This window comes from Rousettus aegyptiacus, unplaced genomic scaffold (assembly GCF_014176215.1).
Source record: "Rousettus aegyptiacus isolate mRouAeg1 unplaced genomic scaffold, mRouAeg1.p scaffold_m13_p_8, whole genome shotgun sequence".
In the NCBI taxonomy this organism is placed as follows: Eukaryota; Metazoa; Chordata; class Mammalia; order Chiroptera; family Pteropodidae; genus Rousettus; species Rousettus aegyptiacus.
This window is the reverse complement of record NW_023416311.1, coordinates 7197288-7225028: the sequence shown is the minus strand read 5'-3', so window position 1 is coordinate 7225028 and position 27741 is coordinate 7197288. Positions and strand designations below refer to the sequence as shown.

At 38.4% G+C, this 27741-nt stretch overlaps 1 protein-coding gene and 1 pseudogene across 2 annotated transcripts in view; one reads left to right on the top strand and one right to left on the bottom strand.

Moving 5' to 3' along the window:
• Nucleotides 1-27741, bottom strand: part of ERCC4 (ERCC excision repair 4, endonuclease catalytic subunit) — a 30168-nt gene that overhangs the window by 1498 nt on the left and 929 nt on the right. Inside the window, exons 2-11 of one of the 2 annotated variants that reach the window (XR_004952559.1) lie at nt 26966-27146; nt 23512-23707; nt 22392-22599; nt 20184-20364; nt 19083-19211; nt 17540-17650; nt 15124-15721; nt 13263-13355; nt 6897-7009; nt 3516-4515 (exon numbers count right to left, since the gene is read on the bottom strand). Coding sequence is in view for 1 of the 2 variants with exons in the window: in XM_016129789.2 (XP_015985275.2) it covers nt 3782-4515; nt 6897-7009; nt 13263-13355; nt 15124-15721; nt 17540-17650; nt 19083-19211; nt 20184-20364; nt 22392-22599; nt 23512-23707; nt 26966-27146 (2544 nt within the window). In the remaining variant the exon portion in view is untranslated. Of the gene's footprint in view, nt 1-236; nt 4516-6896; nt 7010-13262; nt 13356-15123; nt 15722-17539; nt 17651-19082; nt 19212-20183; nt 20365-22391; nt 22600-23511; nt 23708-26965; nt 27147-27741 lie in introns of those variants that run through there. The other variant, XM_016129789.2, reaches the window with a different exon arrangement.
• LOC118607389 lies at nt 16797-16915 on the top strand (annotated as a pseudogene).

The window sequence follows — 27741 nt, the reverse complement described above, 5'->3', positions numbered from 1 at the left end:
CTAACTTTGACGTTAAAGGAACAAAAATACATGAGTCAGGGGTGGCAGGAAATTAATCTCTGTTAAGATGTCCCAGGCATTGTGCTCACCACGTATTCATTACATGTCAACGAATGAGCATTTTCAGAAGGAAAGTTTTTCCCCTGCTCCTTAAAGAGATATGCTACAAAATAAAAACACTGAAAATATACTGACGCTTCAGAAAGTAGGTTTACCGAGCACGTCAAACACAATAGCAGTTTCTAAGAGCAGTTCAGCTTTAATTGTTTGTTCTATACAACAAAAAATAAACCAAATTAAATATTCTCTGAAGTTTAAATTATATTTACCAACACGCTGGTAAATATAATGCACTGGGAATCTATGCTTGTTCACTATACGCTATTATTTTTACTTTGCCCACGAAATGTTGAGGAAAATACTGAATAAACAATATTTTATTAAAAACAAACACACGAACTCTGTTACAAACTTATGTTCTGTTTCCCTCTTGTCCAAATCTTGGCTTACAAACTCTTAAAAAACAACAGTGGTGTAGGCTATCAAAAACCTGTGGATAAAGATGGCAAATTAAGCACTGAAGTTGAGAATTGAACAGGAAAGAGCCATAAACCAAAATAGAAAGCGAAATAATGAAGAAAAATGACAACTCATGTCGAGGATTGGATAAATTTTCATGTACCCACGTTTGAGAAAAGAATTTTCCTGAAACGTTGGTTTTTAAGAGGACATTTCTAGGTTACGCTGAACACCAAAGAGAAGGGAATTTCCCTAAAGAATTTTCTGAGCCAAAGGAAAATCAAATTATGCTCGAAAAACAAAAGCAAAGACTAATAACGTCTGCGTCCTTCCCCCCAACCACTTCAGTGTAGGTTTTCCTGCCCAAGGCCATTTTTTAATTCCATACTCTGTTATCTCAACACAACCAAACCTAGACTTAACCCTCTGTGTTCCAATAGGTTGATACATAGGACAATTATTTTCAGTCCCTTGTGAGCTGGGACCCTACACTCTGGAAGTATTCAAACATATGGAGATGTAGTCTCCTAAGCCTCAGATTGAAAAAACAGCAACTTATTTCCAAAAGGATATTATTTATGGCCACTATTAAAAATGATTTCTTTTTCTGTAATTTAAGGAAATATCGAGAGGCACTACCATGTAAACAAAACTGAAAATTATTTCTTGCAATATTTCATATGCTCAAATTTATATGCAAAAAAAATGTAAAATAGAATGTTGATCTCAAGTTTTTAAAAAAGATTTTAAAAAAGCTAAGTATGAGTTCATAAGTAAACTGGATATTTACACTCTTGAAAGAAAAAGGCAAAAAAGATGATGCTAGAAAATAAAATGATCTAGTAAATTTGCAACTGTGCACCAAAAGTTCTTTGTCAAAAATTCTTAGATTGCAAAAATGTCCAAAAGAAAATATCTGATAAAAGTAAATATATGATGGTTGTATTGAAGGCTTTCCACAACTGGGGACACACTGGGCTATATTTATTTCATTGGCAGAGGAAGTGGCAGTGAGAGCCTTCCACCTATGATGACCACGTCAGAGCTCGTGATTCCAATACACAGGAGACCACGCGTCTGTCTTCTAATGTCCAGCGTGTCCGACGGCAGTAGCAGCATCTGAGAGTCAGAGGACACTGGCTCTCTAAATGCAATTGACGCTGATCTCTGTTGTACTAGATAATAAGGACTGTCAAAAGGGTTGCTCTAAAAAGAGCCATTTTTGAAAACTTGGAGTGAAACTCTTATCAAAGAATGTGCTATGTTAGGATTTTCCTTTTATGTAATGAAAGAACAATAAAAGGCTGGGGGAATTATACAAGAGAAAAACAGAAATTACACAACTCCAGCAGAAGTGTTAGAATAGCGTGAAGAAAAATTATAATAATCATGACTAGTTGAGGTGGCATGTCTACTTTAATGTACTTTCAACTCTGACTAAACTCTTAAATAACACATATATACAAAAGTGAAAGCTAATATATGTATAGCGGACATTTTTGTTTTTTATCTGCAAAGGTATATTCTTACCCCTGGGACAAAATCATAGCCCAAATCTTTATTCTTCCTTCCTTAAACTAATTTTTATTTCTTCTCCTCTTCTCTACTGTCCAAAATCACTGTAGAGAGTTCTACGATTACCAGTATGGTCCCCTCAATTCATTCTTGTAGCACCCCTTGAATAGAGTTCAAAACCCACATATACTTTAACAGTATTAACATGTTAACATACCAAGAAATCAAGATGTCGGTATGAAAGGTTTAGTTCGGAAAGGATGGTTAAAAGAACATTGGTTAAAGTTGTGTTACACGATCCTCTGAGTTCAAACAGTGTGACAAATAAAAACATGGCTGACATTGATGAAACATTAAACTACGTGATATGGCTAGCAGAACTGATGTCTATATCAGCTCTTGAGGTAGAAAATTTACTACTCATTAGTAAATATGTGAGCAATATCTAATATAATAATGTTTAAATATAAAAGCTTAAAAACGGCACAATGATGCTATGAATGCCCTGTATGTACACCCCAGTAAAAAGCTAAACTAAATCAGAAGGTTTAGAATGAGATCATTTTCCTTACGATTTTTTAACTATATTTCTTTAGACTTTTTATATAATCTCTGCATTGATTTCCATTTACTTACTGTCCTTGTATCTCAACTCAAGGAAGGAAAACCAAATGTTATATTTTGGGCCACTCATTTGCTCGTCCTCACACAGAGATGCAAGGAGGTACTCTGGCACAGGAACGCGAGAAGTAGCGAATCAAAGAGAGGATGAGCTTACTTTGCGTTTCAAGATGATATAGTGCTGGTGGTCTTAGGATGTGTGAAGAGAGTCTGGGGAAAGAGGAAGTCTTAAGACAGGGGTCCTCAACCCTGGGGCCGTGGAACGGTACCATTCTGTGGCCTGTTAGGAACTGGGCTGCAGAGCAGGAGGTGACCAGTACGCAAGCAAGCGAAATGGTCCCTTGTCCCAAAATGTTGGGGACTGCTATCTTAAGAGACTCTGTAACTAGCCATTTGGGCTCCTAGAGATCTCCAGGATTTAAGAGGTTCAGTATCTATCTGTAAAAACAGAATTTTAAGGGTTCCTCACTTACACCATTAAATTCTATAAATATGTAATTCATGTTATGTTTTAAAAATACTAGTTTTGAACAACTGAGATCTACATCTACTCAGGTGGCTAGAAAATTAATCGGCCAGTTTTAGGGGTGGCTGTCTTAAATTGGCAGGCAGAAGTTCCCATGAACTTTTCGTAGAGGCAGACGGGCGGGAGAAGTGTGCGGCTGGGGAAGATGTAGTAAAGACATCTGGTCCGGAAGGGCAGAGCTGTCTCCCCCGTGTTCCAGGGGGCCCCTCCACAGAGAGGGGGTGAACACACAATTGTGTGTGTTATCTGTCTGTGTAGGAAACATAAATTTCAGCTTGTCTCAAACGTGGCCTTCTATAAACACTTGTAGAAACTTTACCTGATCCTGACATACCTCGTTGAAAAATGGAACGCATGAACCCTGGCCGGGGCAGCGCAGGAGAGGAGGAGAGCGGCAGGGGCAAGGTAAAGGGCGCCTGAAAGCAAAGTTCAGGGAGGAATCCTGGCTTCTGGTCCACTGACCTAGGAGACAGATAGCGCGATCATTAAAAACATGGGAAGGGAATGAAATACCGAGCTAGTGATTAATAATGACCTAGTACGGCTGGCAAAGAGCAGCTGAAAAGCGCAGTCATAGGATAAAAAAACAGCCACTGTTGTTCATTTTTTCATTTTCCCTTTGGAGAGAATCTCTGCGTACGAGGTGTGAATGAAGTCGTAGAGCTGCTTAGCGTTTGCGGCGTTCCCCAGAATACTCGCGAGCTTGTCTTGTGACAGGCCCGCTAGTTCTGCAATGTTCTTAACGTGGCTCATCAAGGAGCGGCAGTTTTTGGCGTTGACCCCTGGCATTTTTAACAAGAAGTCTTGGGGACCGGGATTATATTTTTCTGACTCGGGGAGGGTTTCGGAATCTGCTGTCACAGCCATGGCTGTCGCCGCGTCAGGCTGTGGCTTGTTCTGCTTCAGCTCCTCGAACAGCTCGGCGGTCGTGTGAGGAGAGGGGCACCAGAGGATCCGGAGCCGGGGGAAGTGCAGGGTGAGGAGGGTGAGTTTGGAGCTGATGTCGTTGCTGGAGATCTCCGGATGGAAGGCGCCGCGGGCCATGAGAGAGAAGGGCTTGCTGGGGTCAAACTCGATCAGAAGCACCGGCCGCTTGTAGAAGCGGGACATGGAGACGCACTGGCTGTAGAGGCGGCCGTTGTTTAAAGAGCCGATCAAATCACTGACACTCTTGCGCTCCACACACATTTCTGGGGTCAGAATGTAATCTCCAACCTCTAAGGTCACTGGTTCGATGTCGATGCCTCGACGATGGATCAGAGATGGGAGCTCACTTCGAAACTCACGCATATCCACGACTATAGTTTGCTGTGTGCCCTTCTGTTCCTGGCCACCTATTAAGAAAAAGTGGCATTGGAAGTGATGTCACTGAGGACGAACTCTCGGAGATGGAATATAACAATTAAAGTTTAAAATCTGTTTCTGCCGTTAACCTCTGATGTACAGTTGCATAATATTATGTGTTACTGTTCCACATCTTTTCTACATTTTCAAAAAGGTTTATGCACAGAGTACATAAAGGCACAAACTGAGCTCATAGGAAGGTTAGGCTCTATGGGCATTCCTTACTTAGGGTGATTCACAAACACCAGCAGGTGCTCTCGCCCTCCCTCGGCAGTCTCCCCTTTTGTCCCTTGTCACTGCATTGGCCGTAGTCCACTGGTCACTTACTCCCCAATTCGAGGACACAGCCTCACACATAGCAGATGCCTAAGAACGCTTGCTGAATAAGCTGCCTTATGAGCTGTTGTGAACGCTTTTGGAGTTTCGAGCGCTTTTATAGATAAGTCCGGAGATGGGAAAATGGAAGGAAGCGAGGGAAAACAAGAGCGCTTTGGAACGCAGCTCCTCACACTCCAACGTGCATGTCAATCACCTGGGATGATGTCAAAGAGCGAATTCTTCTTTTTCTGTTCCTACCACCCAGATTTACTCTTTTTTTTTTTTTTTAAATAAATTTATTGGGGGGACATTGGTTAATAACATTACATAAGTTTCAGGTGCACAGTCCTATAATACGTCATCTGTATATTGCATTGTGTGCTCACGCCTGAAGCCTAGTCCCCTTCCATCCACAAGTATTCGACCCCCCTTTACCCTTCCTACCTCCCCCTCACCTCCCTTCCCTCTGGTAACCACCCTGCTATTGTCTGTATGAGTTTTTGTTTGTTTGTCTTGTTTGTTTGCGACTTTCAGTTTTATATGCCACACATGAGTGAAATCATGTCGTAAAGAACACTTTCTATATTTGGTCTGGGACAGGGTCTAAGACTCTGCATTTCTAACAAGCTCCCAGGTTATGCTAATAAGCTGGTTTAAGGACTATACAAGGGCTGTTGCAGGCAGAATAATGGGCCCCAAAGATGTCCATTTCCTAATCCCCGGGGCCTATAAATATGTGACTTTAGGTGGCAAAGGGACTTCGCAAGTGTGATTAAATATGGATCTCAAGACTGGGAGGTTATTCTGGATTCTCCAGGAAAGCCAAGGGTCTTATATGTGAAAGAGGGAAGCAGGAGGGTCAGAGCGGGTCTGGTTGTGATGGAGGAGGAGGGGGCCATGAGCCAGGGAACGCAAGTGGCCTCTAGAACCTAGAACGAAAGGGATTCTCCCTTAGAGCCTCCAGGAGGAACACAGCTCTGCTGACACCTTCATTTTGGCCCAGTGAAACCCATTTGGACTTTGGAATTATAAGATAATAAATGTGTATTGTGTCAAGCCACTAAATGTGTGGTAATTTGTTACAGTAGCAATAGGAAACTAACACAGGGCTTAGAGAACTAAACTCGAAAGGACAGACGTCTGTAAATAGCTTTCTGTGTGATACCCATACCTCAAATCTATCTTCCTCACACTGCTTTACATTCTGAAGTTCTGCATGAAATGTCACCGACCTACTTGAATTAGTAAGAATCTTCTTCACACAGACCTATATGCTCTGAGGCAGTGTTTCCTAAAGGATGATCCAAGGACCATTGCCATCAGAAGCCCCTGAGATGCTGATTCTATTTCAGATCCATTGAGTCAGACTGTCTATGGACTGAGGCCTGTGAATCTACAGTTTTAACAAGCATCTGAGGTTATTCTTAAATATTCTGAGACCCACTGCTCTAACTGTGCTTGACCCCACCAAAGGTTAGAATATTGCTTTTCTCATGCTACGTGGCTCATTTCAGCTGCAGTTTCAGGGAAATGGGGACGTGGGGAGTGGGAAATGGTTGTTCCTGGATCGTGGCGCACTCGAATCCAGCAGGTCTAGGTGAACGCCACAGTTCGGACACTGGGCAGCAACGAGAGGACCACACACGTGGGATCTGGAGAAGTGCGAAGAAGCAAGAAACAAATCCAGAAAGAGAAGTAGGGATGCACCTCAAACAATTTCTATTTATCTATGAGTTAAACTGGCTTCTTCCAGTTAAGAACCACTCACCATTTACAAGTTTCTTTGCAAACGTACATTCTGAGCCTCACCAACCACAGTTAAAGGCGACACTCGACCGTAACTAATTTCCAAGCTGGGGTAGACGGAACACAACCCCACTAATGTCACAGATGAGGAGCCTCAGATTCAGGAAGGACACATGGTTAATAAATGGCAGTTCTAAGACCAGGGTATGGAGCAGATATCCATTTTTAAGTTTCTTGAGAAAAAACAAGTTTCTGCAGAAACTGTAGAACCTCACAGGCTCCTTGGCAGGCGGAGGGCGGGACTCACCTGCCTTGCGGGTGTCTGCGGGAACACCTGCAGACTCGGAGCCTCTCATCAGGTCTAGGTTTGTTTCGTTTCTGCCTTCTCTTTCTTCAGGGACAACCATGCTAGCTTTTTCCCTGGGGGAGAAAGACGGTCTAAACATTTTTCTGAACAAATTTCAAAACTCCAGATTTTAATCTTTTCTAAATTACTTACATGACTGCAATGGTAAAAGAGAGTACAAGAAATACATTAGAAGTAATTATACACACGTGATGAGTAAAGGAAGAAAAAAGAATTTCTTGGCTGGGTGTTACTTCTGAGCTCCCAGAGTTAAAAAGCTGTTGGTTATTTTCTATTCTATATGTCCTTTAAACAATTTCAGACATGAAATAAGTATATTAAAATGCCAGAGAGAGATTACTGAGACTTTTAATAAAAACATGCTAATATGTTATTATTACAAATAATTTAAATTACTTATAGTCCTATGTTTTCAGAGTAATCATAAATAGGGATGGTTAAAAAATATCAATGATTAAGAAAATGAAAATACATACGTAGAACTTTGATTTTAAAAGTTCCAGGAGAGAGGCCCCATTAGACATTCTCAATTTTAATACACGAAAACAAATTTCCAACAGAGATTTAAACAAACAAACAGAAATCAACATCTCAGGTCATGCGGTACAGCAGCGTTGATTCACTCACTGGCGCGCTTATTTAAAAACCTTCACAGCGGGCCACTGTGTGCTGTGCCAGGTGCTTTGGATATAAATATGGCTACATGAAAACTCCTGTCTTCAGGTAGTTCAGTACCTTATACCTGGTAGGTGGACAGGACTGTGCTGTCATAACTAAGATTTGTAATCAGGAACTACGATCATGACAAGATCCTCAATAACCAAAGAAAAGTAAGCAGGTTTGCTATTGTCTTATCTTTGCTATTGTCTTATTTTTTAAAACAAGTATAGTATGCTATACTTGGTCTCTTCCTTTGTAGGGCTTGCAACAGAGTTGAGAAAACAAAGCAACCATGAAAAAACAAGTAGAACTGACAAACTGCAACAAAAGAAACTAAGGTAAGGTGAAACAGAAGAGGGATCTTCACTATTAACTAATAATTCCAACAAGGATTAAAACCACAAAGATTTTCCAGTTGAAGGCAATGAAACTAGATGGACGAATTTTCTAATCACTCTGGATGATAAAGGTAGTTTTAGAGAAGGGTACCACCACCAAACTATAACTGCTCAAGAATAGAAATCATAAATTTAAAGGTGATACTATTTGAAACGATAACAAATGCGAAGTCACAACATTTTATACATAGGTTATAAGGGGACACACAATAGTTCCAGCTCCCCTCTTCCTCCTTATTTTCAGTGCCAGTGCCAAGTGTTGTCTGCTGAAGACTTCTTTGCAATGACAATGACTCTGGCAGCCACTCATGACTGCTAGACTCTTTATTTCCATTTACGTTATCGGCTGTACTACATAGCACAAATGGGGCAGCCCAATTTCCTGATTAATTTCTAATCTGTGAGTAGCTATAGAGCACAGCAGGTTGGTTACAACACAGACTCTAGATGTTCCACGCTTCCTGGATTTGAAATCATTTACTGGCTGTGTGGCCTTAGGCAAGACATTTAATTGTTCTGTGCCTCAATTTCATCCATTAAATGGGGATAATAAATCCTAGCTCAAAAGACTGTTATAAGAATTATATAATTTATGTAAGGCTCTCAAAACAGTGCCTGGCATGTAATCAGCACTGCATAAATGTTAGTTGTTATTATAAATGTACTTTTCTTATAATGTGGTGACCTCATCCCCTCATCATCCCTGATTATGCTAAAAACTGAACAGTTATTTTCAAATAATTCTACAACCGTTTCAATGAATATTGTTAAATAAAACTGCTAACTTACCATAAAATGTTATAACTACAAAATGAATCTATAAAAAAAAATAGTCTTGAAATGAAACCACAGCTGTGAAGAAAATATTGTCTTCCTAACCAGCAACTCAAATTATTTAACAGAATTAACCATAATTATAAATATTTGGTCCCTTGTTTTCAACATTTAGCATAATTATTCAAGTAACCCTATGTGAGAGGCACAAAATAATTTTTAAATATTCAGATTCCTATTTCCGCTTAATCCGAAGTACTGAGGTTTCCTATTTCTGCTTTGACATCTTCGATGAGGTCTGAGTGGCTTGTACAACAGGACATTATAGGGAGGAGGCCCTGAACTCAAAGTCTTCTAATGGGCCTTGATTCAAGCCCTGATGCTGATCCATTTTGTGATCGTATTTTCTAACTGTGACATTTCAAATAACCTTCCCCTTCCTTTGAAAAACAGTGAGCTCTCCAAAACTATGTATATTCAGAATGTAATTCTAATTTTTCTACCCAGGTAGCGTTTTATTATCAATACTTAGAAGTGTAATCTTTTTTTCTCTTGTCATTCGTAATCTACTGATCTTTAGTCCCATCAAAAGACCCTTTCACTGCCAGCTAGTTTAATTCATTCTTCTCTATTTAAATAGTCGCATTGTCTTGTTCCTACACCATCACGCAGGGAGGTCCTGGCAAAAGCACCTTATCTTACTCTCAAATTAAATTTTTCTGTAAGTACGGGCTCAGTGCAAATGCTCTCACAGCGATGCACTTCACATATATATTGCTTTTCAAAACAAACACTTTTCAAATTCCCCAGGTTTCCTGGAAAAGGAAATATCTTAACATTCTCAATAATGTAACTATCTCATCTCTGTGTAATATGGGAAGATCTGACTTATAATAAGTAGGCAATTAGCACTGAGAGAGTTTAGAAAATTATGCCAGACCATGAATAAAATCACACTAAAATCTGGTATGGAAATTACTACATAGATTGAAAAGTAGGAGACAGTCCGTGTTCCAGGTTCTGCCGAGTGAGCTTTCCAGTGCAAGCCGGGCTTATCCACACCTCGCAACTGAGCCCTTTGATGTGTAGAATCACTTTGTACAAACCAGGGAGAACATGGTCCCCGACACCTTGCTACAATCTCCTACATGTACTCTTTTGGGGGCTGGGTTCCCTGATGTCCTGGAGAAGAGGCAGCCTTGTCTCCTTTGGGGGCTGGGTTCCCTGATGTCCTGGAGAAGAGGCAGCCTTGTGAAGGAAGGCTGGGGCCTACTCAGCCTTTCAGGTGTCCTCCTCCTCACCTTAGACTAGGTGCCTTCGGCTGGGGTGACTCAGCATGCCTGGGCTGCTCAAACCCTGCACATTGCCCAGAAAGGCCTGTCTCCTCCTGACTGGGCCTTGGCCAGCCTCTGAGAAATGAGCTCTGATCCGCTAGAATATTCTGCCTGATAAGAGGGTTTTTGTGTGCCCGAGGCCTGGGGCCACACAGCACCAGCTGGAGCAGATGCTTTATGCCAACGATGTGATTTATGGTGAATACCTGTTTATGCACGGGGGGGCAGAGGGTGGGGTGGAGCCTGTCATGTAGGTACTCGGTGTCTAAGTGACTGAACCCCATTAAAAACGCTGCACATCATTGCTCGGATGAGCTTCTTTCCCTGTTGACAACACTTCGTGTGTGGTGTCACACACTGCTGCTGGGAAAATAAAGCACATCTGTGACTCCATTAGGAGAGGACCTCCGGAAGCTTATGCCTGGCTTTTCCTGGACTGCCCTTGGCTGATTTTAACCTGTATCCTATTGCTGTAATAAACCGTAACTGTGGGTATACATGTTTTTCTGATTCTCATGGGTCCTTCTAAACTTAGGGTAGTCTTGGGGACCCTCAAGGTGAACACCAATAACAAAATCTGAGTATTTTAGCTGTAGGTGCTCATTTTTAACTGGTGACAATTACTTTAATCAGAGATGCCTTAGGCAGAGGACGTTTTAAAAAGGGTGAGGGAATGATTAGGAGGTTCTGGCCCACATCCAGTATCACCAATTCTTCCATTCCACCTCCTAACTATCTCTTATATCTGTTGCCTCCTCTCCATCGACGGGGTCTTGGCTTCCACATCTTACCAGACAACTGCAACAGCCTCCTTACTAGTTTCGCTGCTCCATCCGTCCATGTTTTGATGCCAGAGAGAGCCTTTACTTTTAAAATTTTTTAATATTTGTATTTATTTCAATTATAGTTGACATACGATCAGAACGAACCTTTAAAAATATACTTATGTCACTTTCCTGCTTAGAACTCTTTGATGCTGTCTTACTGCCTTTATAAGGCCTAAATCCTTCAAAAATTGAAAAAAGTTTTTTCCATTATGCTTGACATTGAATATAGTAGTTTCAGGTGTACAGCTTAGGGATTAGACATTTATATAGCTTGTGAAGTGATCTCCCTGATAAATCTAGTCCCCATCTGACACCATACATAGTTATTACAGTTATTGCTATTATTACATACAGTTATTACATAGTTATTAGTGACTAGATTCTCTGTGCTGTACTTTACGTCCCCAGGATTATTTTGTAACTGCTGATTTGTACATCTTGATCTCTTCACCTTTTCCACCCAGCTTCCCTCCTCCCACTCCTCTCCCACCTGGCATCCCTCAATTTGTCCTTTGTATTTACGAGTTTGTTTCTGTTTTGTTTGTTCGAAGTCCTCAAACCTTCACAGGCCTCTTGCTCTTCTGAGCCTTCACACACACCCTTGTTCAACACAACACCCTTGTCCACCTCGTCTGCCTAGTAACTAGCACACATTCTTCCTTTATCGGCTTAAACATCACCTTTTCAGGGAAGCCGTCCCTGATCCCCACACTGGGTTGGGTCTCTTTGACACACTTTCTTATCACAGTCATCTCTTTTACCTTTGTAGCCAGCAGCCCTCTGCATGTCTACTTATTAGAATATTCACAATCATTTAAGCTTTGTCTTTTCCACTAGAAGGTAAGCTGTAGGAAGGCAGAGACTTCTTCTGCTTCCTGTAACTTCAGCACTTTACTATTCGCTCAGGGCTTGCCCCATAATAGATGCTTAATAAATATCTGTTGCCTGAGCTTGAAAGAGTGAGGGTCTGGAAGACACAGAGAGGCACTAAAAGGTAGCCTGGTTGGTTATAACGCTTTCTGAAATATTTTTTCAAAAAACATGTATACACACATGTGCCATATAAACCATTCCATAGAACACGTTAATACAAAATATATTTTCATAGGTTGAAAGGACCGACCAATAATTGTACGACTAGTAGCTGGAAGAATCCACGGCCAAGGCATGTCACAGTCACAGAGGGAGGGAAGGGAAGGGAAAGGTGATGCCCATGTACTGTGCTGAGCCCCTCCAAAAGGACTCAATGGCACCGATTCAGTAAATACCCCAATTTCCAGGAATGCACGTCCTGGACAAACTGGGAAATGGGCATATTTTATGCATATACAGCCAAATGACTGTCCATTTTGAAATCCTGTCGAGGGCCCTGGCAGGCTAACTGTCACTAAAAATGATTCCTGCCTTCTCATTGCCATTGATACATTGCCACTGTCTGAAGCTTGGAAGATGGGTCTGGTCTGGTCACATCCAGTCAGGCCATGGTCTCCTCTGGTCTAATTTTTTCTGGCTCAACTCAAGGATGCCCCACCTGGCCTTTGCCCTGGCTTCTGAGGCCCCTTAGAGATCATCTGCTCCATCTTTCCTCCCCAAGCTGCAATCCCCTTGACAGCATCCCTGGTCGGAGGTTGTCAGATTTCTCAAACACTTGCAGAGGAGAGAGGTAGCCATCTAGCTTGCGAACGTCTCACTTAGAAACATCTTCCTTATGTTAAACTGAAAAGCCTTTTCTATTTGGATTTGGAACATTCAAGGGCACTCATTCTCAAAAATGCACATATATTCTCACAAATGTTACACCTTTTCAAAAATACTTTCCCAGAGTGAGTCTATTGATCTGGACTGACCTGGGTTATAAAAGTACTTCCCAGTAAATGGCCAAGCAGCTCTGGCCACCCACAGAAAATGGAACTTGTACAAGGAGAAAAAAAAAAAAAAAAAAACATAATCTAAGGGATGGGAAAAATTTTGCTCTAAGAATGTATTTCTTAGAAAAGTCGTGTTTAGGTTACATTTCTCACGTTCAATGTTATACTTCTTTATAAACGGTAAAGCAGCTCTCATCGCATTTCTAATATTTTGTTAGACCACCGGAAAGCAAGCGGAGAAGATGGAGAAGAGAGAGAAGAGGTAAAGGGCACAGGTGCTGCTGACGCACGTCCTGGTTTGTCTGGACATGATCCGCCCCAGCTGCTTCCCCGCCCCCTTCCCAGAGGGCTGTTAGATACCCCACCCCGCCCCCTCCCACAGAGAGGCCTCTGGATCTCCAAAGGCCTTCGGTGTATTTTGTGCTTTCACACTGATCTCTGTTACCTTATGAGTTTTTCAAAAGCTTCTTTTTCCTTCCGCAAAGCAGTGAGATAGCGTTGCTCCTCAGTTGAACCTCCATATATGAGAAAGTAAACCCTGTAAGTTAAGACAGAATTCTTTCAGGCTGCAGAATATAACTTTTAATCCCTGAAAAGAAGAGCATGGCATTTGAAATTAGCAACCTGAAGTGTTCAAATAATAAATATTTGACTTAAGGATGAAAGGTTCCATTAATCACATACTTACTGAAATTAAGCTGCCCAAACCCCACCTGTTAAAGGTCTTATTACCACATGGATTTTTTTTTTTCTTTCACCAAAAGGAGGAACAGAGTTTAGATAAACACTGAAATATAACTATGGGGATAGAATAATTCTTTTCTCATAACTATAAAAAAATAAGGAAACACAAAATCTTACTGGGTTCTCTTTTTTCAATTTTTCTTTACATCTCTGCCAAAGAAGCATTAAAACAGTTGGATGGTAGTTATAAGAACCAGTTTATGAAAGTTCATGTTAGTGAAAAACAAACAAATGAAATAAATCTATATGACCTTTATCTTTGCAAATAATTTCTCAGTTCTTTTTTATTTGTGTCTTAACAGAAATGAGTCATCACACATTTTACATAAACATGCAGACACTGAAGACATACGACTTATATCAGGCTCCTCAAAAAATAATTTGATATATGCTTTTCTATTAGAAAAGTTCTGCTTTTTTGTTCTGTTTATTGCTAAGAAGATGAATTAAGCACCTCTTCTACCCCTTTTCTTCATCTTCAATCAGATATGTTCCCTTTTTAGCCCTCGGGTGTTCTTTTAGACTCCATTTCCCTAGATTACATTTCTTCCAAGTGTGAACAGGGAAGAGACCATTGGACAATGAGTCCAGAGACCTGAGGTCTTCCCCGAATGTGCCATGTGGCCGAGGGCAAGTCACTCACCATTTCTGGGCCTCACTTTCCCACTGACAGAGCAAGCGGTTGAACTCCCAGGTCCCTTCTGATTCTGATACTTTGTTTGCAAATATCACACTAGCGTATTCTCAGGCAACAAAGAACGCACACGTTATCTACAAAGCTGATCATCAGCAAAGTATGAAGAATTTGCCAGCCTATAATTATTTTACCAGCTTCATCTAATCTCTTCGTCCTGCAATATTCTCGATCCACCTCCTCCATTCATCTCCACTAGGAAAGGCTGCATTAGTTTAAGTGCTAGAAAAAATTTCTTTTGGCTCTGTTTTTGGTTCAGACTGAGTTCAGGATATTAATTTTGCTGTTTATTCCCCTCAAATAACTGGCGAGCCGGAACATTATATTCTTTGCAAGGCATCATTTTCTCATCTGACATTTCTGTAGATTTTTCTCCTGATATTTCTTGAAACTCAGGAAAACTTAGTACAATAATTCCCCTAATACTTTAGGTTTACGTGAATGTAACTTAGAGTCACTTCTTAAAATGTGTAAGAAAGACATTTTAGAATGCTGAAATTACTTAGCTGAGTCATGTTAATTGTGAGGAGAAGTTAGGATATTATATATTTCCTGGATTTCTTCGGATATATCGCCCCAGAAGCTACAAAGCAATAGAAAAGAACACAGTGCACACGCAGAGCAGCAAGGACCGAGAGCACGAGCAGGCCTTGGGTTCGCTGTGATGCCAGACTGGACTTCCTTCCTGTGCGAACTGGCCAGGTTCATCAGAAAGCATAACAAGGTTTCGTAAACTTAACCAACATCAAAACAACAGAATGTTAACTATTAGAAAACCCACATGCAACTGGTATAGTTTCTGTGTTAAATCCTAAAGAACAGTGACAGCGAAGCCTTCAAGACACAGTGCATTCTCTTTAGAACTTGCCTCAGAGGTTTACCGGGCCGACTCGCCCTGTAAATTTCAAGCTGACGAACGAACGTTAGCTCGGCGTCATACAGGACCACGTATCTCGGCTCTACTTCATGCAGTACCCTGGTCAGAGCATAGGGGTCACCACAACCCAGAAGCGGGTGGATGATGGTGAGGGGGTCTTTCAGGATTCCATAAGCGGCATCAGATGACAAGTTGAGATCAAATTCCTCGTGCTTAATTTCTTGCAAGCAGCTTTCCGGGCTACTGCTTAAGTCTCTGGGACATCCTTCCTGGCTGTCCCCTTCCTCCCCCAGTTCTTCAGATTTCCCCATCATCTGAGTTAAAGTTAACCTTTGTTTTTTCTTTTTGAGACTCCTTTCTTTGGCAGAAGACCTTTCTTTGTTTTGGGGGTCTTTGGGTCTTTTGTTAGATTTCATAACCCTCTTTGAGCTGTCCTCCTTCCTGAATTGCATCCACACTTCTTCAGCTTTGCTGTCCTTCTCAAAGGTTTTCCTGTAGAGTCTCAGCAAGAAGGCCTCTGCCCCGACAGCGATATACTCTCTCAGCTGGGAACATGTTCGGTCATCGCTTGCACAAATAAGTACTTGACCTAAAATTAGAAAACAATGTTGTGTTACTATTACCTCACTTTTCTTATTACCTATAGGTCCCTTTGCCCCTTCCCCCAGGAGGAAGACACATCTTACCCTTTGGCGTTAAAGATACAGCATTTATAATTTATTTAAAAAGGGTCTTAGATGCTTACCGAATGCTTTTTCCTCTTTGGCAGGATTACTTGAATCTTTTGAGCAAAGTTGAAACCAGAAATATTTAGAGTCTTATGAAAGTAGAGCCATCGTATAACGGAGGATTTAAAGAGCTCTTTTTAATGAATAATTTTCCAGAGGATCTTATACACCAAAATAAATTTCAAATGGATTACAGAGTCAAATGTTAAATATTAACTTATAAAAAAAGGTGACTATTCTTCATTTTTCTTGCTAGAGGTGATTTTCTAAGCTTAAGCAATGAAAGGAATCTAGAGAAGATTTAAATCTATAAGCTAGGATTGATTCTTTAAGAATAAAAACTGTGCCTAAAAAAACTAAAGACAAAAAACAACTTTCTGCGACAGTTCTGATAAATGTTAGCATCTCTGATATATAGAAAGCTGATACAAACTGAAGACTCAACCTAAATTGGCAAAGGAAACTAAATTCACAAAAGAGGAAATGCACTTGAGAAAATATCAAGCTCACCAAACATTAAGATTTAAAACGAGATAATATTTTTCTCCAATCAAATTATTAAAATTGTTATACATATATGTACATGCACACATGCAAACTGACTAGTCATGGTTAGCTAAGTGAAAAAGAGATAAGGTCTTATACTGCTAGAAAGAAAGTTGATAAAAACTTTCTGTAAAACAATGTGATAATAGGTCTTGAGAGCTTTAAAAATATTAGTATCATTTGACTCATTAAATTCTATATCCGGAAATTATATCTACCTATGACTTTACCAATGTGAAATAGAAAATACATGTAAAAGAAATAGGAAGGAATTATGCCAATGTAAACAGTGGCTACTAGTCATCATTTTTTTCCTTCTCTTTTTTCTTTATTTTTTAAAAATTTTTTCAGATGAGCATGTATGACTTTGGGTCTTAAATCATAGCAACAGTCTATGGCCACGCTACCCTGACTGTGCCTGATCTCGTCTGATCTCAGAAGCTAAGCAAGGTTGGGCCTAGTTAGTACTTGGATGGGAGACCACCTAAGAATACTGAGCGCTGTAGGTGTTAAAAAAAATCATAGCACCATAAGTTCTGGAATGATATCCCCTGTATATTTTTTAACATAAGGATTATGCTTGCCTCTACTGCTTTGTGATAGTTCAGACTCAATAGATATTTAAAAACTATATTTTCTTTTATTTTTTATCTGGCTTGATTTTTTAAATTTAATTCAGGTTTAGTCTACTGTGCTAATTTATTGGTATACTCATATTTAAATGGAGTAGCCTTATAACTTGCAATTATTTTAGGACTGAGCCAATGTCACTCCACAGAGTAGTTTGGGCTTCTTTAGAAGGTCACTAGCTGAGAATATAAAACATAAGACTCTAGCTTTCTCCTTGGGGATTCCAGATTTTAAACCTGGTGAATACGTATGTGGAGATTAGCTACGTCTTTAAATAGAAGTTCCAAGAATGCGACTAGTAAAAAAATCTGCTTTCAAGGATATACGATGATTCAACCCGGAGATCACACCAAATAAATAAAAAGGGGGTTGCCGCTAGGATTTCTGTGTTCATTTGGCATTTATCCATCTATAATAAAATAGTAAGTTATTTTTAAAGAGCCAATCAAAAAGACTCCTTTGCTTGGTTTTGAAAGCGGATGTCATCATCCCCTTTTTCCTACCTGGACCACCAAGGGCTTCACTCTCCGCATTTTCTGCCTCAATTTCTTTCAGTACTTCGGTCAGCGCTTCCCACTTTGGGCTGCTTTCTAGGACCAGTTCCTTTTTTGTTTCTGTATAGAAATAAAGGATGATCTCATTCTATGAGATAATCTTTATCCATAAAGTATTGCAAAGGCTTTTAAAACAACAGATGACACAGCATCATTCCATAAGCTCATTCCTTTGAGCTTCCTTCATAATGCCACATAGAATTTGCTTCCTTGAAAAAGGTATCCTTATGGTCGAAATGAAAGAAAGAGAAAAGACACTTCAAACTAACAGTAATGTGGGTTTCATAATGCCGTGATAGAAACTGATATTCATAGCCGCTAAGAGATGATTTTGTGTTAGCTGTCAACTGCGATGTTATATACAACTTCCTATACAAAATAAAGGAATCAGTAGAAAACAACAGTATTTTTTTCTAAAATCCCCATTTTTTTGACAATCTTGAACATGAAATAGCTGTAGACAGCAATTAAACTTTTATTTACATCACTAATATATTTAATTAAATTTTGAAATAGACCTTTGAATTAGAATGTAAACACTAACCATATCCTATGCCTTAAAAAACCAATGATATTTTTGTTGTTGGGTTGTATGAGGTCTTTATAGTTTTTGGATATTAGCCCTTTATCGGAGGTATCATTTGCAAATATCTTCTCCCATTTAGTTGGTTGTCTTTTGTTTTGTTGACAGTTTCTTTTGCTGTGCAGAAGCCTTTAGGTTTGATTTGGCTTGAGAATACCATGATAAGTGAACTAAGTCAGACGGAAAAGGACAGAACCATATGATTTCACTCATATGTGGGTTATAAACAGAAAGCAACGAAAAAATGAATAAAACGAACGAACAAACTGATAGACACAGACAACAGTATGGTGGCTACCAGCAGGGAAGTGGGGTGGGGAGAGGACCAGGAGGGTAAAGGGAGTCAAATACGTGGTGATGGGGAGACTTGACTTTGGGTGCTAAAGTGCACAATGCAATATGCAGATGATGTATTACAGAACTCTACTGCTAAAACTTACGTAATGTTATTAACCAATGTCATCCCAATAAATTTAATTAAAAAACAATGATATTTATTATATCTAGTAGATGAGTGTTGGAATAAAAATGTGTATTTGCTTCATTTTAGCATACTCATGTTCTTTAAAAGCTAAAGGGATGTTCCACTGAGACTTTAAGTGCCCCAAATAGTAATTACTCTTAAGTTAAAAAAACAAAAACAAAAACAAAAACTACAGTTCTTATGTAGCAATAAGAATATCTTGATTGATACTTGGCACTTGTTATTTGGAATCTTTTGGTAATGAATTCTAAGACTTCATATGGTAAAACTTTCTAACGTACATTACGTGTATTACATATAACCTACAGGCACACACTTTTCACATGGCCAAAAAAATATTTAAAATTATACTGTAACTTCATAAGCAATTCCACAACAAATACTTAAATAAAAAAAACTTTTAAAGACGTAAGCCCATAAAATACCTTGCTCTTCTTTAATCTCCACTTTTTCAGACATTTTGCCTTTTTTACTTATTTTGGCATCTGGAACACGATAAACCCTTGCTCGAGCATTTACAAACATCGAGGTACTAGAGTCGAGAAATAGCCAACCTAATGTGAAAAGTTGAAAAAAAAACAATTAATTTTCAAGACTCTCTGATGGTCACATGAGCTCTGTATATACTTGGCCGCCATCTTGTTCTCCTCCGAGCCATACCTTCTCCCTTACTGTGGCCTCTGTCACTGTTGGGCTAGATTGGTGGTTTTCGAAGTGTGGGCTACAGATCCTTGGTCTCAAAATATTTTCAGGGGGGTCTGTGACCTCAAAACTATTCTCGTAATAATACTAACTCATTGTGTGACTTTTCCCCACTGTGCTGACATTTCCTTTGATGGCGCAGAAGCAGTGGGTGACTGCTGGTGGCTGAGCACAATCAGGTAGTGGAGCCAAAGCGTACCAGCAGTCGACGTATGCTTCATTTCTACGCATCTGTAGTTTATTATTCAAGAATGTCCCTGCCGAAGCAGTTAAAATTATTAGTCACCTTAAATCTTGGCCTCAGGGGCTCATGGACCACACTTTGAAAATCACTGGCCCAGCCAAACACCGAGAGAGGCCACAACAGTGGGAGGTGGATGTTACTGTAGGGAAAGTAAGATGGTGGCCAGTTACATGTGCATGTTTCCCCACAAACCTCTTCTCTTTAGTCTTCACGCTCTAGCTTATGAAATCCCATGCCAACTTGTTGTTTCTTAGGGGAAAATGAATTTTAAGTTCTTAACAACTAAACTTGTGGCACACGACTTATTTGGGGAATGCCTGCAATATAGTCAGTCTTTTCTAGAAATAAAACTGCCCAGAATGGATGTGAATATTTATTATTATATATAAGTTAAGTAGGCAGAAACATTAGCTATCAATAGAATCTTAATCCTTGTGCTATGAATGTAAAATGTCATTTTAAATCTTAGTATAACATGTAGGTGAATATAGCACTTCCCACACCTGATTCCCCAACAAAACTAGAACTTTATTCAAATCAGCTCCTAGGATAAAATAACATTAGTATTTTTGTCTCCCACCTGAGTTTTGACCAAAAGCCTTCTCTGTTGCTCTCAGAGATTCTAGAAGATTAAGAAATGTGATGCAATCATACTGAGAGAGATATTGCAGCAAAGTACGTAATATCTTCAAATCTTGAACCAAGGATTTCGTCTTGGCTCCAAGCTGGTGCCACAAAGGATCCAGATAATGGCGGATTGTCTAAAACAAGAATAAAATCGAGTATTGCCAAAATATGTTCAATGTAGTATTAATACTATAGATTATACTTTCAACAAAAATTGTCCCCTGTATACCTAAAAATTGGTTAACGTGGTATATTTTACGTTATGCATATTTTACTACAATAAAAAAAAACCAAAACATTATCTTCCAAGAAAGGGGATAGAAAATTTCAGTTCATAAGGTTCTAATAAGGATGTTTAATTTTTCAAATACAAAGAATATCTTATCACTATAATCTTCATGATCAGGTAGAGTCAATTCATAATTATCCATATTTACATTATTAGTCAGAAGAGAAAAGGCCTGATAAACATCAGAGATAATCAAATATTTGTTTTTAGGAAGAATCAAAGCATGTAGCTCAGACACATTCAGTTTCTGCCAAGTTTGGCTGTGACCCTATCCTAGACAGATGAAGTTGTGGGACCCACTTGGATGATTCAGCAGAAAACCAGGGAAACTACATGACATCAAATTAAATAACAATATATCTTAACTTGTTGGCATGTAAAAGATCTATTTAGTTTTTATAAAGGTGTTACTCACGGATGAAAAAATATTGGTTGAATTAACAGTTAATCGACTAAACTGTTAACAAATTGACTAACTTTGAATATTTTTTATGATCCTAAAATGTCGCCTAAAACGCAGAACAACTTTATTTATATACTACGTAAGTATCCACATATCCACAGCTATATACACGCATTTACTTCACAAACTGATTCTGTAACTAAAAAGGATATTATCTGTAGCATGATATGGAAGCATTATTGCTATATGGCATCTTACCTAACAAATTTAATACTGAGCAGAAGTAAATATTTGGATGACTGTATAATTTATTGTCTAAACCAGGAATCTTGTGAAAATGAAATGATACTATTAATAATTACTCCAGGACAATAGGCAGATTGTCAACAGGCAGACTGTCCTGAGACAAACTGGAACATACAACTACATGCCTCTTTTGTAAAATCATCTGCAAAAGTTCTATTTTCTAAAAAGATATAAATTACATCTATATTTAGATTTGGTTACTAAGAGAATACTTAAATCAATACTTGGACTTTTACTATGCAGGGGATGATAAACAGAGAGATTCATTACAAAACATATTAGGCTAGCTATATTTTGTTTCTCTGGGGACATACACATTCTATTAAAAGAACGTGAAGTTTTTTGTTTTTTTGTTTTTTCTTTTTTGGCTTCACCATGCATTAAATTACAATAAACTTTATTTTAGGAATGAGGAGTGTAACACATGAAATTAGTTTTATGCATCATTATTTCATAGTAAAATGACTTTTTGGAAGAATCAGAGAAATGACGAGCTAAAGTTTTCCTTTATAATCACTTGTATTATTTCTGGTGACAAAAAGATTGATTCAGAGGTTAAAAGACAGCAACTTATTCTAACAAAATATGAAAGAAACAAAAAAGCTGCCTGGAATTCTTAAAAAGTCAGCATTTTCTGGGTCTATAATTCAATCTTAGACATTTTATGTATCTGTATTAATATTAATTTTTGATAAAAAAAATTAGAATAAAAATTCCTTGAACTAAAGTCTTACCATTTTCTCAATTCAGAAAGTAATTTTAAGACAGAACAAGTTTCACATTCCTCAGTAATGAAAACTCGTCCAAATTATTTTTATTCCAAATAAGAGATCATAAATTCTGAAGCATTCTTATGTAAAAATCTTCTACCTGTAGATATCCAAATGTCATTTCAGAGCAAAAAGGTTATTTATCCTCTTTTTAAATCATACTTAAGAAGTAATCACTGTAAAAATCAGAGTTGCATTATATGCCAATCCACATATTTCACTACAAATTATTACTCTCCAGTAATCCAAACAAACTATACTTTAAATCATCTCCAATATAAATATAAATAACAGCAAATTCCTTTTAAGAACACTGTACATATTAAAATACCTTGCATTCTTAAAAATTATAACATAACAAATCGTGCTTAAAAAGGAGGAGAAATAGAGTACCTTGTCAAAGGGTTTTCCAATCGCATTTTCTAAAGATAAATCTTCGACTTCAAGCGATGGGTTATGGCATTTCAGCTCCTTTAGACATGCATTTAAAATGTCCAGTATAGCAGTCTGTATGGCAAGCATGGCAGGTGTCATAGAAACATGAATTTCTACAACTTCAGGTTTGTGCTGTTCTAAAAATGAGTTTACTGCTACATGGAACCTAAAGAGACAAATAGTTTTCAAATATTTTCTAGAGTTTCAACGGGTATGTATTTTTGATCTTGGCTTAATACTCTAATAGTTTTTTGTAAATGAATTAAGAAACGGAAAGCAAAATGACAGTTTTCAGGAATACTTTTAACCTCAATGAGTGGAAATTATTCAAATAAGGCAGGGGTCAGCCAGTGATGGTCTGGGCCAAACCCAGTGCCTGTTTTTAGGAACAGATTATTGGAACACGGCCACACCCATTGTTCAGGTAGTGTGTATGGCTGCTTTCATGCTATAACAGCAAAGTTGAGTTAACTGTGACCACACGGCCTGCAAAGCCTATATCTTCACAATCGGGACCTTTCCAAGAAAAGTATGTTGATTCCCGAAATAAGGTATAATCAAGAAAAGAAAAAGATCATCACAACAGCTCTTAAATACCATATAGTCTAACCACAATACCTATTAGCGTAGGTTGCTAAATGTTTGAAAATGGAAACCTCCTCTTTTTCCTAGAAATTTACAGAAATTCTTCAAAATCTTTGTGCTTTATTTCCCTAACGGGTAATTTTCAAAGTGGAAGTGAGCATCTTAGCCAATAAATCTGCAGTCCACCTACAGCTGCTATGCATGTGAGTCGCTAGATAGATCCCTGGGGGTTTCGCTAAGTGGACAAGAAAGGACATACTGGCTGCATTTGGATGGATTTAATGGGCTACTAGAAAGATAACAATCAAATTTCTCTCCTTTTAAATGAATCACAAATGTGGTGACCATACGGTATTTATATTTGGATGTACTTGTTATGAACCTGACTAGCATGCATCAAGTCCAATTATAGTAAAATTTTACATTACATTAAAGTGCAAAATTAAATAACAGCAGATCCGCTTTCAGAAATTTATCACATGATGCTATTTACCTTGGCCACAGATATAGCTTCCTTACAAAAAGATTTCTCATCACTCTTTCCACATGACAAAACCCGGTATCAAAGGCAACGGCATTGTCTGTAAAAGCTTTAATAAAACCACGTTTGTTTTTCTGGCGAAAGAGGCGCAGGATGAATGCTTCTTGACAAGACTCGATTATTCTGTGAGCTCTATACACCAAGATGCCTGAGGGAGGAAATTATAATTTCGATTACAAAATAGACATGGAATTTTCAGGTTCCCTTTCATTTACTTACCACAGTTTTCTTAGTGCCTACTTGAGCATGGGTGAGCACTGGTCTGGGCTGCGGATATAGCCTTAAAGAACACGTATGAGTCCCTGTCCTCATGGCACTTTCAATAAACAATATAAGTGAGTAAAATATTTAGTAGGTTATAAGATGGTAAGTGCTAAGGAGAAAAAAAATGAATCAGAGAAAGAGAGGGAGCATATGTGGGGATAGTGTTTTGCTATCTTTGAATAGACTGACGGAGGTGAGGAGGTGAGCTCTGTGACCATGTTCAACGCAGAGGGAGTGATTTGAGCAAAGGTCCTGAGGTGGGATGTGTCTGGCACAGTGGAGGACGTATTTCTGAAAGCTAAGTGGATCACTAATTCTTATATATATGAATCAGATGTAGACGACATAAAATTGTTGCTTTTTAGAAGTTTGGGCACCATTTCATCTATTTCGCCTATTATAAGAATTCACTTTTCAGAATCAGAGTATATTCAATTGAGAGGTAAATCAGTCCATTTAAAATAAAAACCTTTAATGGATATGTTTAGTACATATGTTTTTTTTTGGCAGGAGTGTGATAATGATAACTGTGAATCACAGAAACAAGGACAATTATTTTGAAAAGTTTATTTATAAATAAACTTTCATACGTGTACGCTGTTTTGAGGCAATGTGATTACTGATAAATTAGGCAGTGACATGAGATGGCTTGAGTGTACAGATGTCATTTCTAGATCTGAAACTTTATTCTATGATGATTCTCGGTCTTTTAGACCTAAATCAAGCCAGTTACCTTATATATAAATCATATTTTTGTTATAAATGTACTTGCCTGTTTTTGCTTCAGTTCTCATTACTCTGTGTCCAGAACATGACACTAATAGTAATTTATGACCCCTTTTAGTAGGTCAATAAACTCAATTCAGATTCTACTATTTTTGGTATTTAAATTTTGAATTGTGGTGGATGGAGCAAAAATATATTCTACCTAAGCAAATTATTTTTCAAATACAGTAAAAATTAATAGTGTTATTCTGAAGTTTGTAGACAAAGAATTTTTAATCACTCCAACATATGTATATAACTAATTTGCCACTTGGAAGAGATTCTGTACCTAGTAGGCAGGTTTTTACAAATGCTCTACTGGGCCACACTTAATGGCCTAGATTGAAATATTACATACAAATAAAAATAATAAAAATGGACCTCTAAAGGTAAATCTCAATTTAAGAAAATGTGCTCCAAAAGGTCATTTCTTTGGAACCCAGAAGGAAGAAAGAGAAAAGAACTAATATTACATCCCCGGCACTGGGGTTGGGTACTTTTATAGGTTTTTTTAAATTTCATTTCATCCTCACAATAATTCTAAGGGGTAGGTATTATTATGAGACCAGGAAAGGGAAGCAACTTGATCGAGGTCATCCAGCAAGTAATAGGAGACCAAAGGTTCCAAGTCATGTGTGTCTGAGGCCCGCTCTTCCTTTAATAAAAAATCAAAACAAACAGCAGGTCATATTTCTTGGGGGATAATCTAGTCCCACAAAAACCTACTTAAACTTTTATGCTCCCTTAATGTTTCGTACCTCATATTGTACTGTAGTTACTTCTTTACATCTGTCTTTTCCACTAAACTAACACAGAAATGCTTACCTCGTGCCATGTATGATGCTAAGAATGTCACATACATCATCGCATTTCACACTCACGATAACCCATGAGGATGTTACCATCTCCAATTTACAGATGAGTAAACCGAGTCAGACAGAAATTAACTTTTAATTAGGAATTACTCATAAACTCTACCTTGGACATCTCTCTGATTCGGGTTGCTCTGTCTGAGCTGGTTGAATTGTTACTGAAAGAGCAGTACTGACATCTAGCGGTAGGTTCAAGACATATTTTTTTTCATTTTATCGACTTAAAAATAAAACTAAACATAAAAAAGCAGCAAATAGTAAAAAACGTTCTGATGTATCAAGACTTCTGGTTATAAAAATCCAATAGCTCTTTTGCTATTATCTGTTTATTATGTACCAGGCACTATATTAAACAAATTATTTTGTCTTACTTCACCTTTACTATAACTCTAGGAGGGATTATTTCCTCAATTTAAGAAATAAGAAAACTGGGGCTTGTGAAAAAAACCATTGAAAAATTAAGTAACTTTCTTGTAAGCAGTGGCATTACCATTCAAAGTCAGGTGATTCTGACTGCACGGTCTGTGGCAGTACTTATAACAATGATAAATGTTATGAAACTACAACAATACAAATACAGAATCATTATGTTGTACACCTGAAACTAATATGTTATATGCTGATATCTCAGTAAAAAAATTAATGAGTGTAAAAATAGTATAATAAAACTTTTCTCAATCAGTTCGTCATGAACTATATAAAGTATTCATTAACACATTTATTCATTAACTATTTCTTGAAGGTCTTTTAGGTTCAGGGCAATATGATAGACACAGTGGGAAGCACAATTATGAATTCTCTAAGTCCCTCCGCCCTCCAAAAGTTCACTACAGGTCACAGTATATCCGTGCATCATTCATCCTACGATTCCCAGTTACTTAGCTTGGGATGACAAGTTATTCCTTGTGCCTATGAAGCTGGTTTTTAATGAGTGAGAGCGATCAAAACTTCGGCAAATATAATGTGTTCTGAGTGCGATGAGAAGCAGAGGGTAACCTGAGGGCACCTAACTGGCTTTGGGGAAATCAGAAAAAGTTTTACAAAAAAAACCAAAAACAAATAGTAATAATAATAATTCCTTTTCTCTATTAATTCTAGCAAAAATTAAACTATTCTCCTCAAAATAATTAAGCAACTTGGTTTAATTTCAGATTATGAAATTAAATGTTCCCTGAAGAGGAAAACCGAATATTTTAGGAAATATTTAGAGTATTTATAAACATTTCAAATTTGAGTAGGTTCTAGAAGCAAATGCCACTCAATTACCATGTATTTACTAAATAGGAGTTTAGAAAACAAAGCCAATCTTACATTTATTTACTTATTCAGGCCACGAATATTTATTGAGCATCTAAAATGTGTCAGATACTGTCCTAATGGCTAGAGGCACAATGTTGAGCAAAAACATCCAGTATCACCCATGAGAAGGTTCTAGTTGAGTTTAGCAGATGGGGCAGACAAAAAAAAGGTGCAAAATTATACATAATAAGATTTCAAAATCTTACCAGTGATTAAATCTGAAGGTATTCTATCAGTCAAGAAATCAACCACAAGTATTCGACTTGTTGCAAATATCACACCTCCTTGGGTGTAAACCTCATAGCGACTGTTGCTGGCGATTTCATTTGTCACACGGCGAGGGAGGTGTTCCACCCCTTCTATCTTCAGCTGATTGATAAAATACTCCTAAATGAAACCAAAATTGATTAGTAGGCAGTTGAATACAAGGCAATTCTTAATAGGTTGCAGGTATTTGTATTTAAAATGATATGCTGTCTTTCTCAGAGCTACACAAACTTTACTACTTTATGGTGATCAACCAGCCAATTTACATTCAACTAAGGCTTTCTTGTTTTGGGGTTTATACTGAAAAATCACTGCACTTGAGCTGTCACAGCATTTAAACAACAGGAAAAAAAGGATTTTTAAATCTTGAGTTAAAAGACTTCTGCAACCTAGAAAATATTTCCCAGCATCGTACTGTGTGAGAAGGTAACACGAGGACCCTTTGCTCAGGCAACGGTTAGCTTATTAGTTCCGTCTCCATCCACCCTAGAGGGGCTTTCTTCATGTCAATGGAGCCCTTGGCCCTTTACTCCTTCCACTCGATACCACCTTTACTGGGGAGCTGTGTTGTGCTAAGCCCCATGTCACCAAGTCTCAGAGATACCTAGACGAATTGGACAGGGTCCCTGCCCTCAAGGAGACTGTGGTCGCCCTTCTCGGCCCACATTTTCCTCCTGGCCACCCGCTCTATCTAGGGGCTCACCAAACTTGTCAG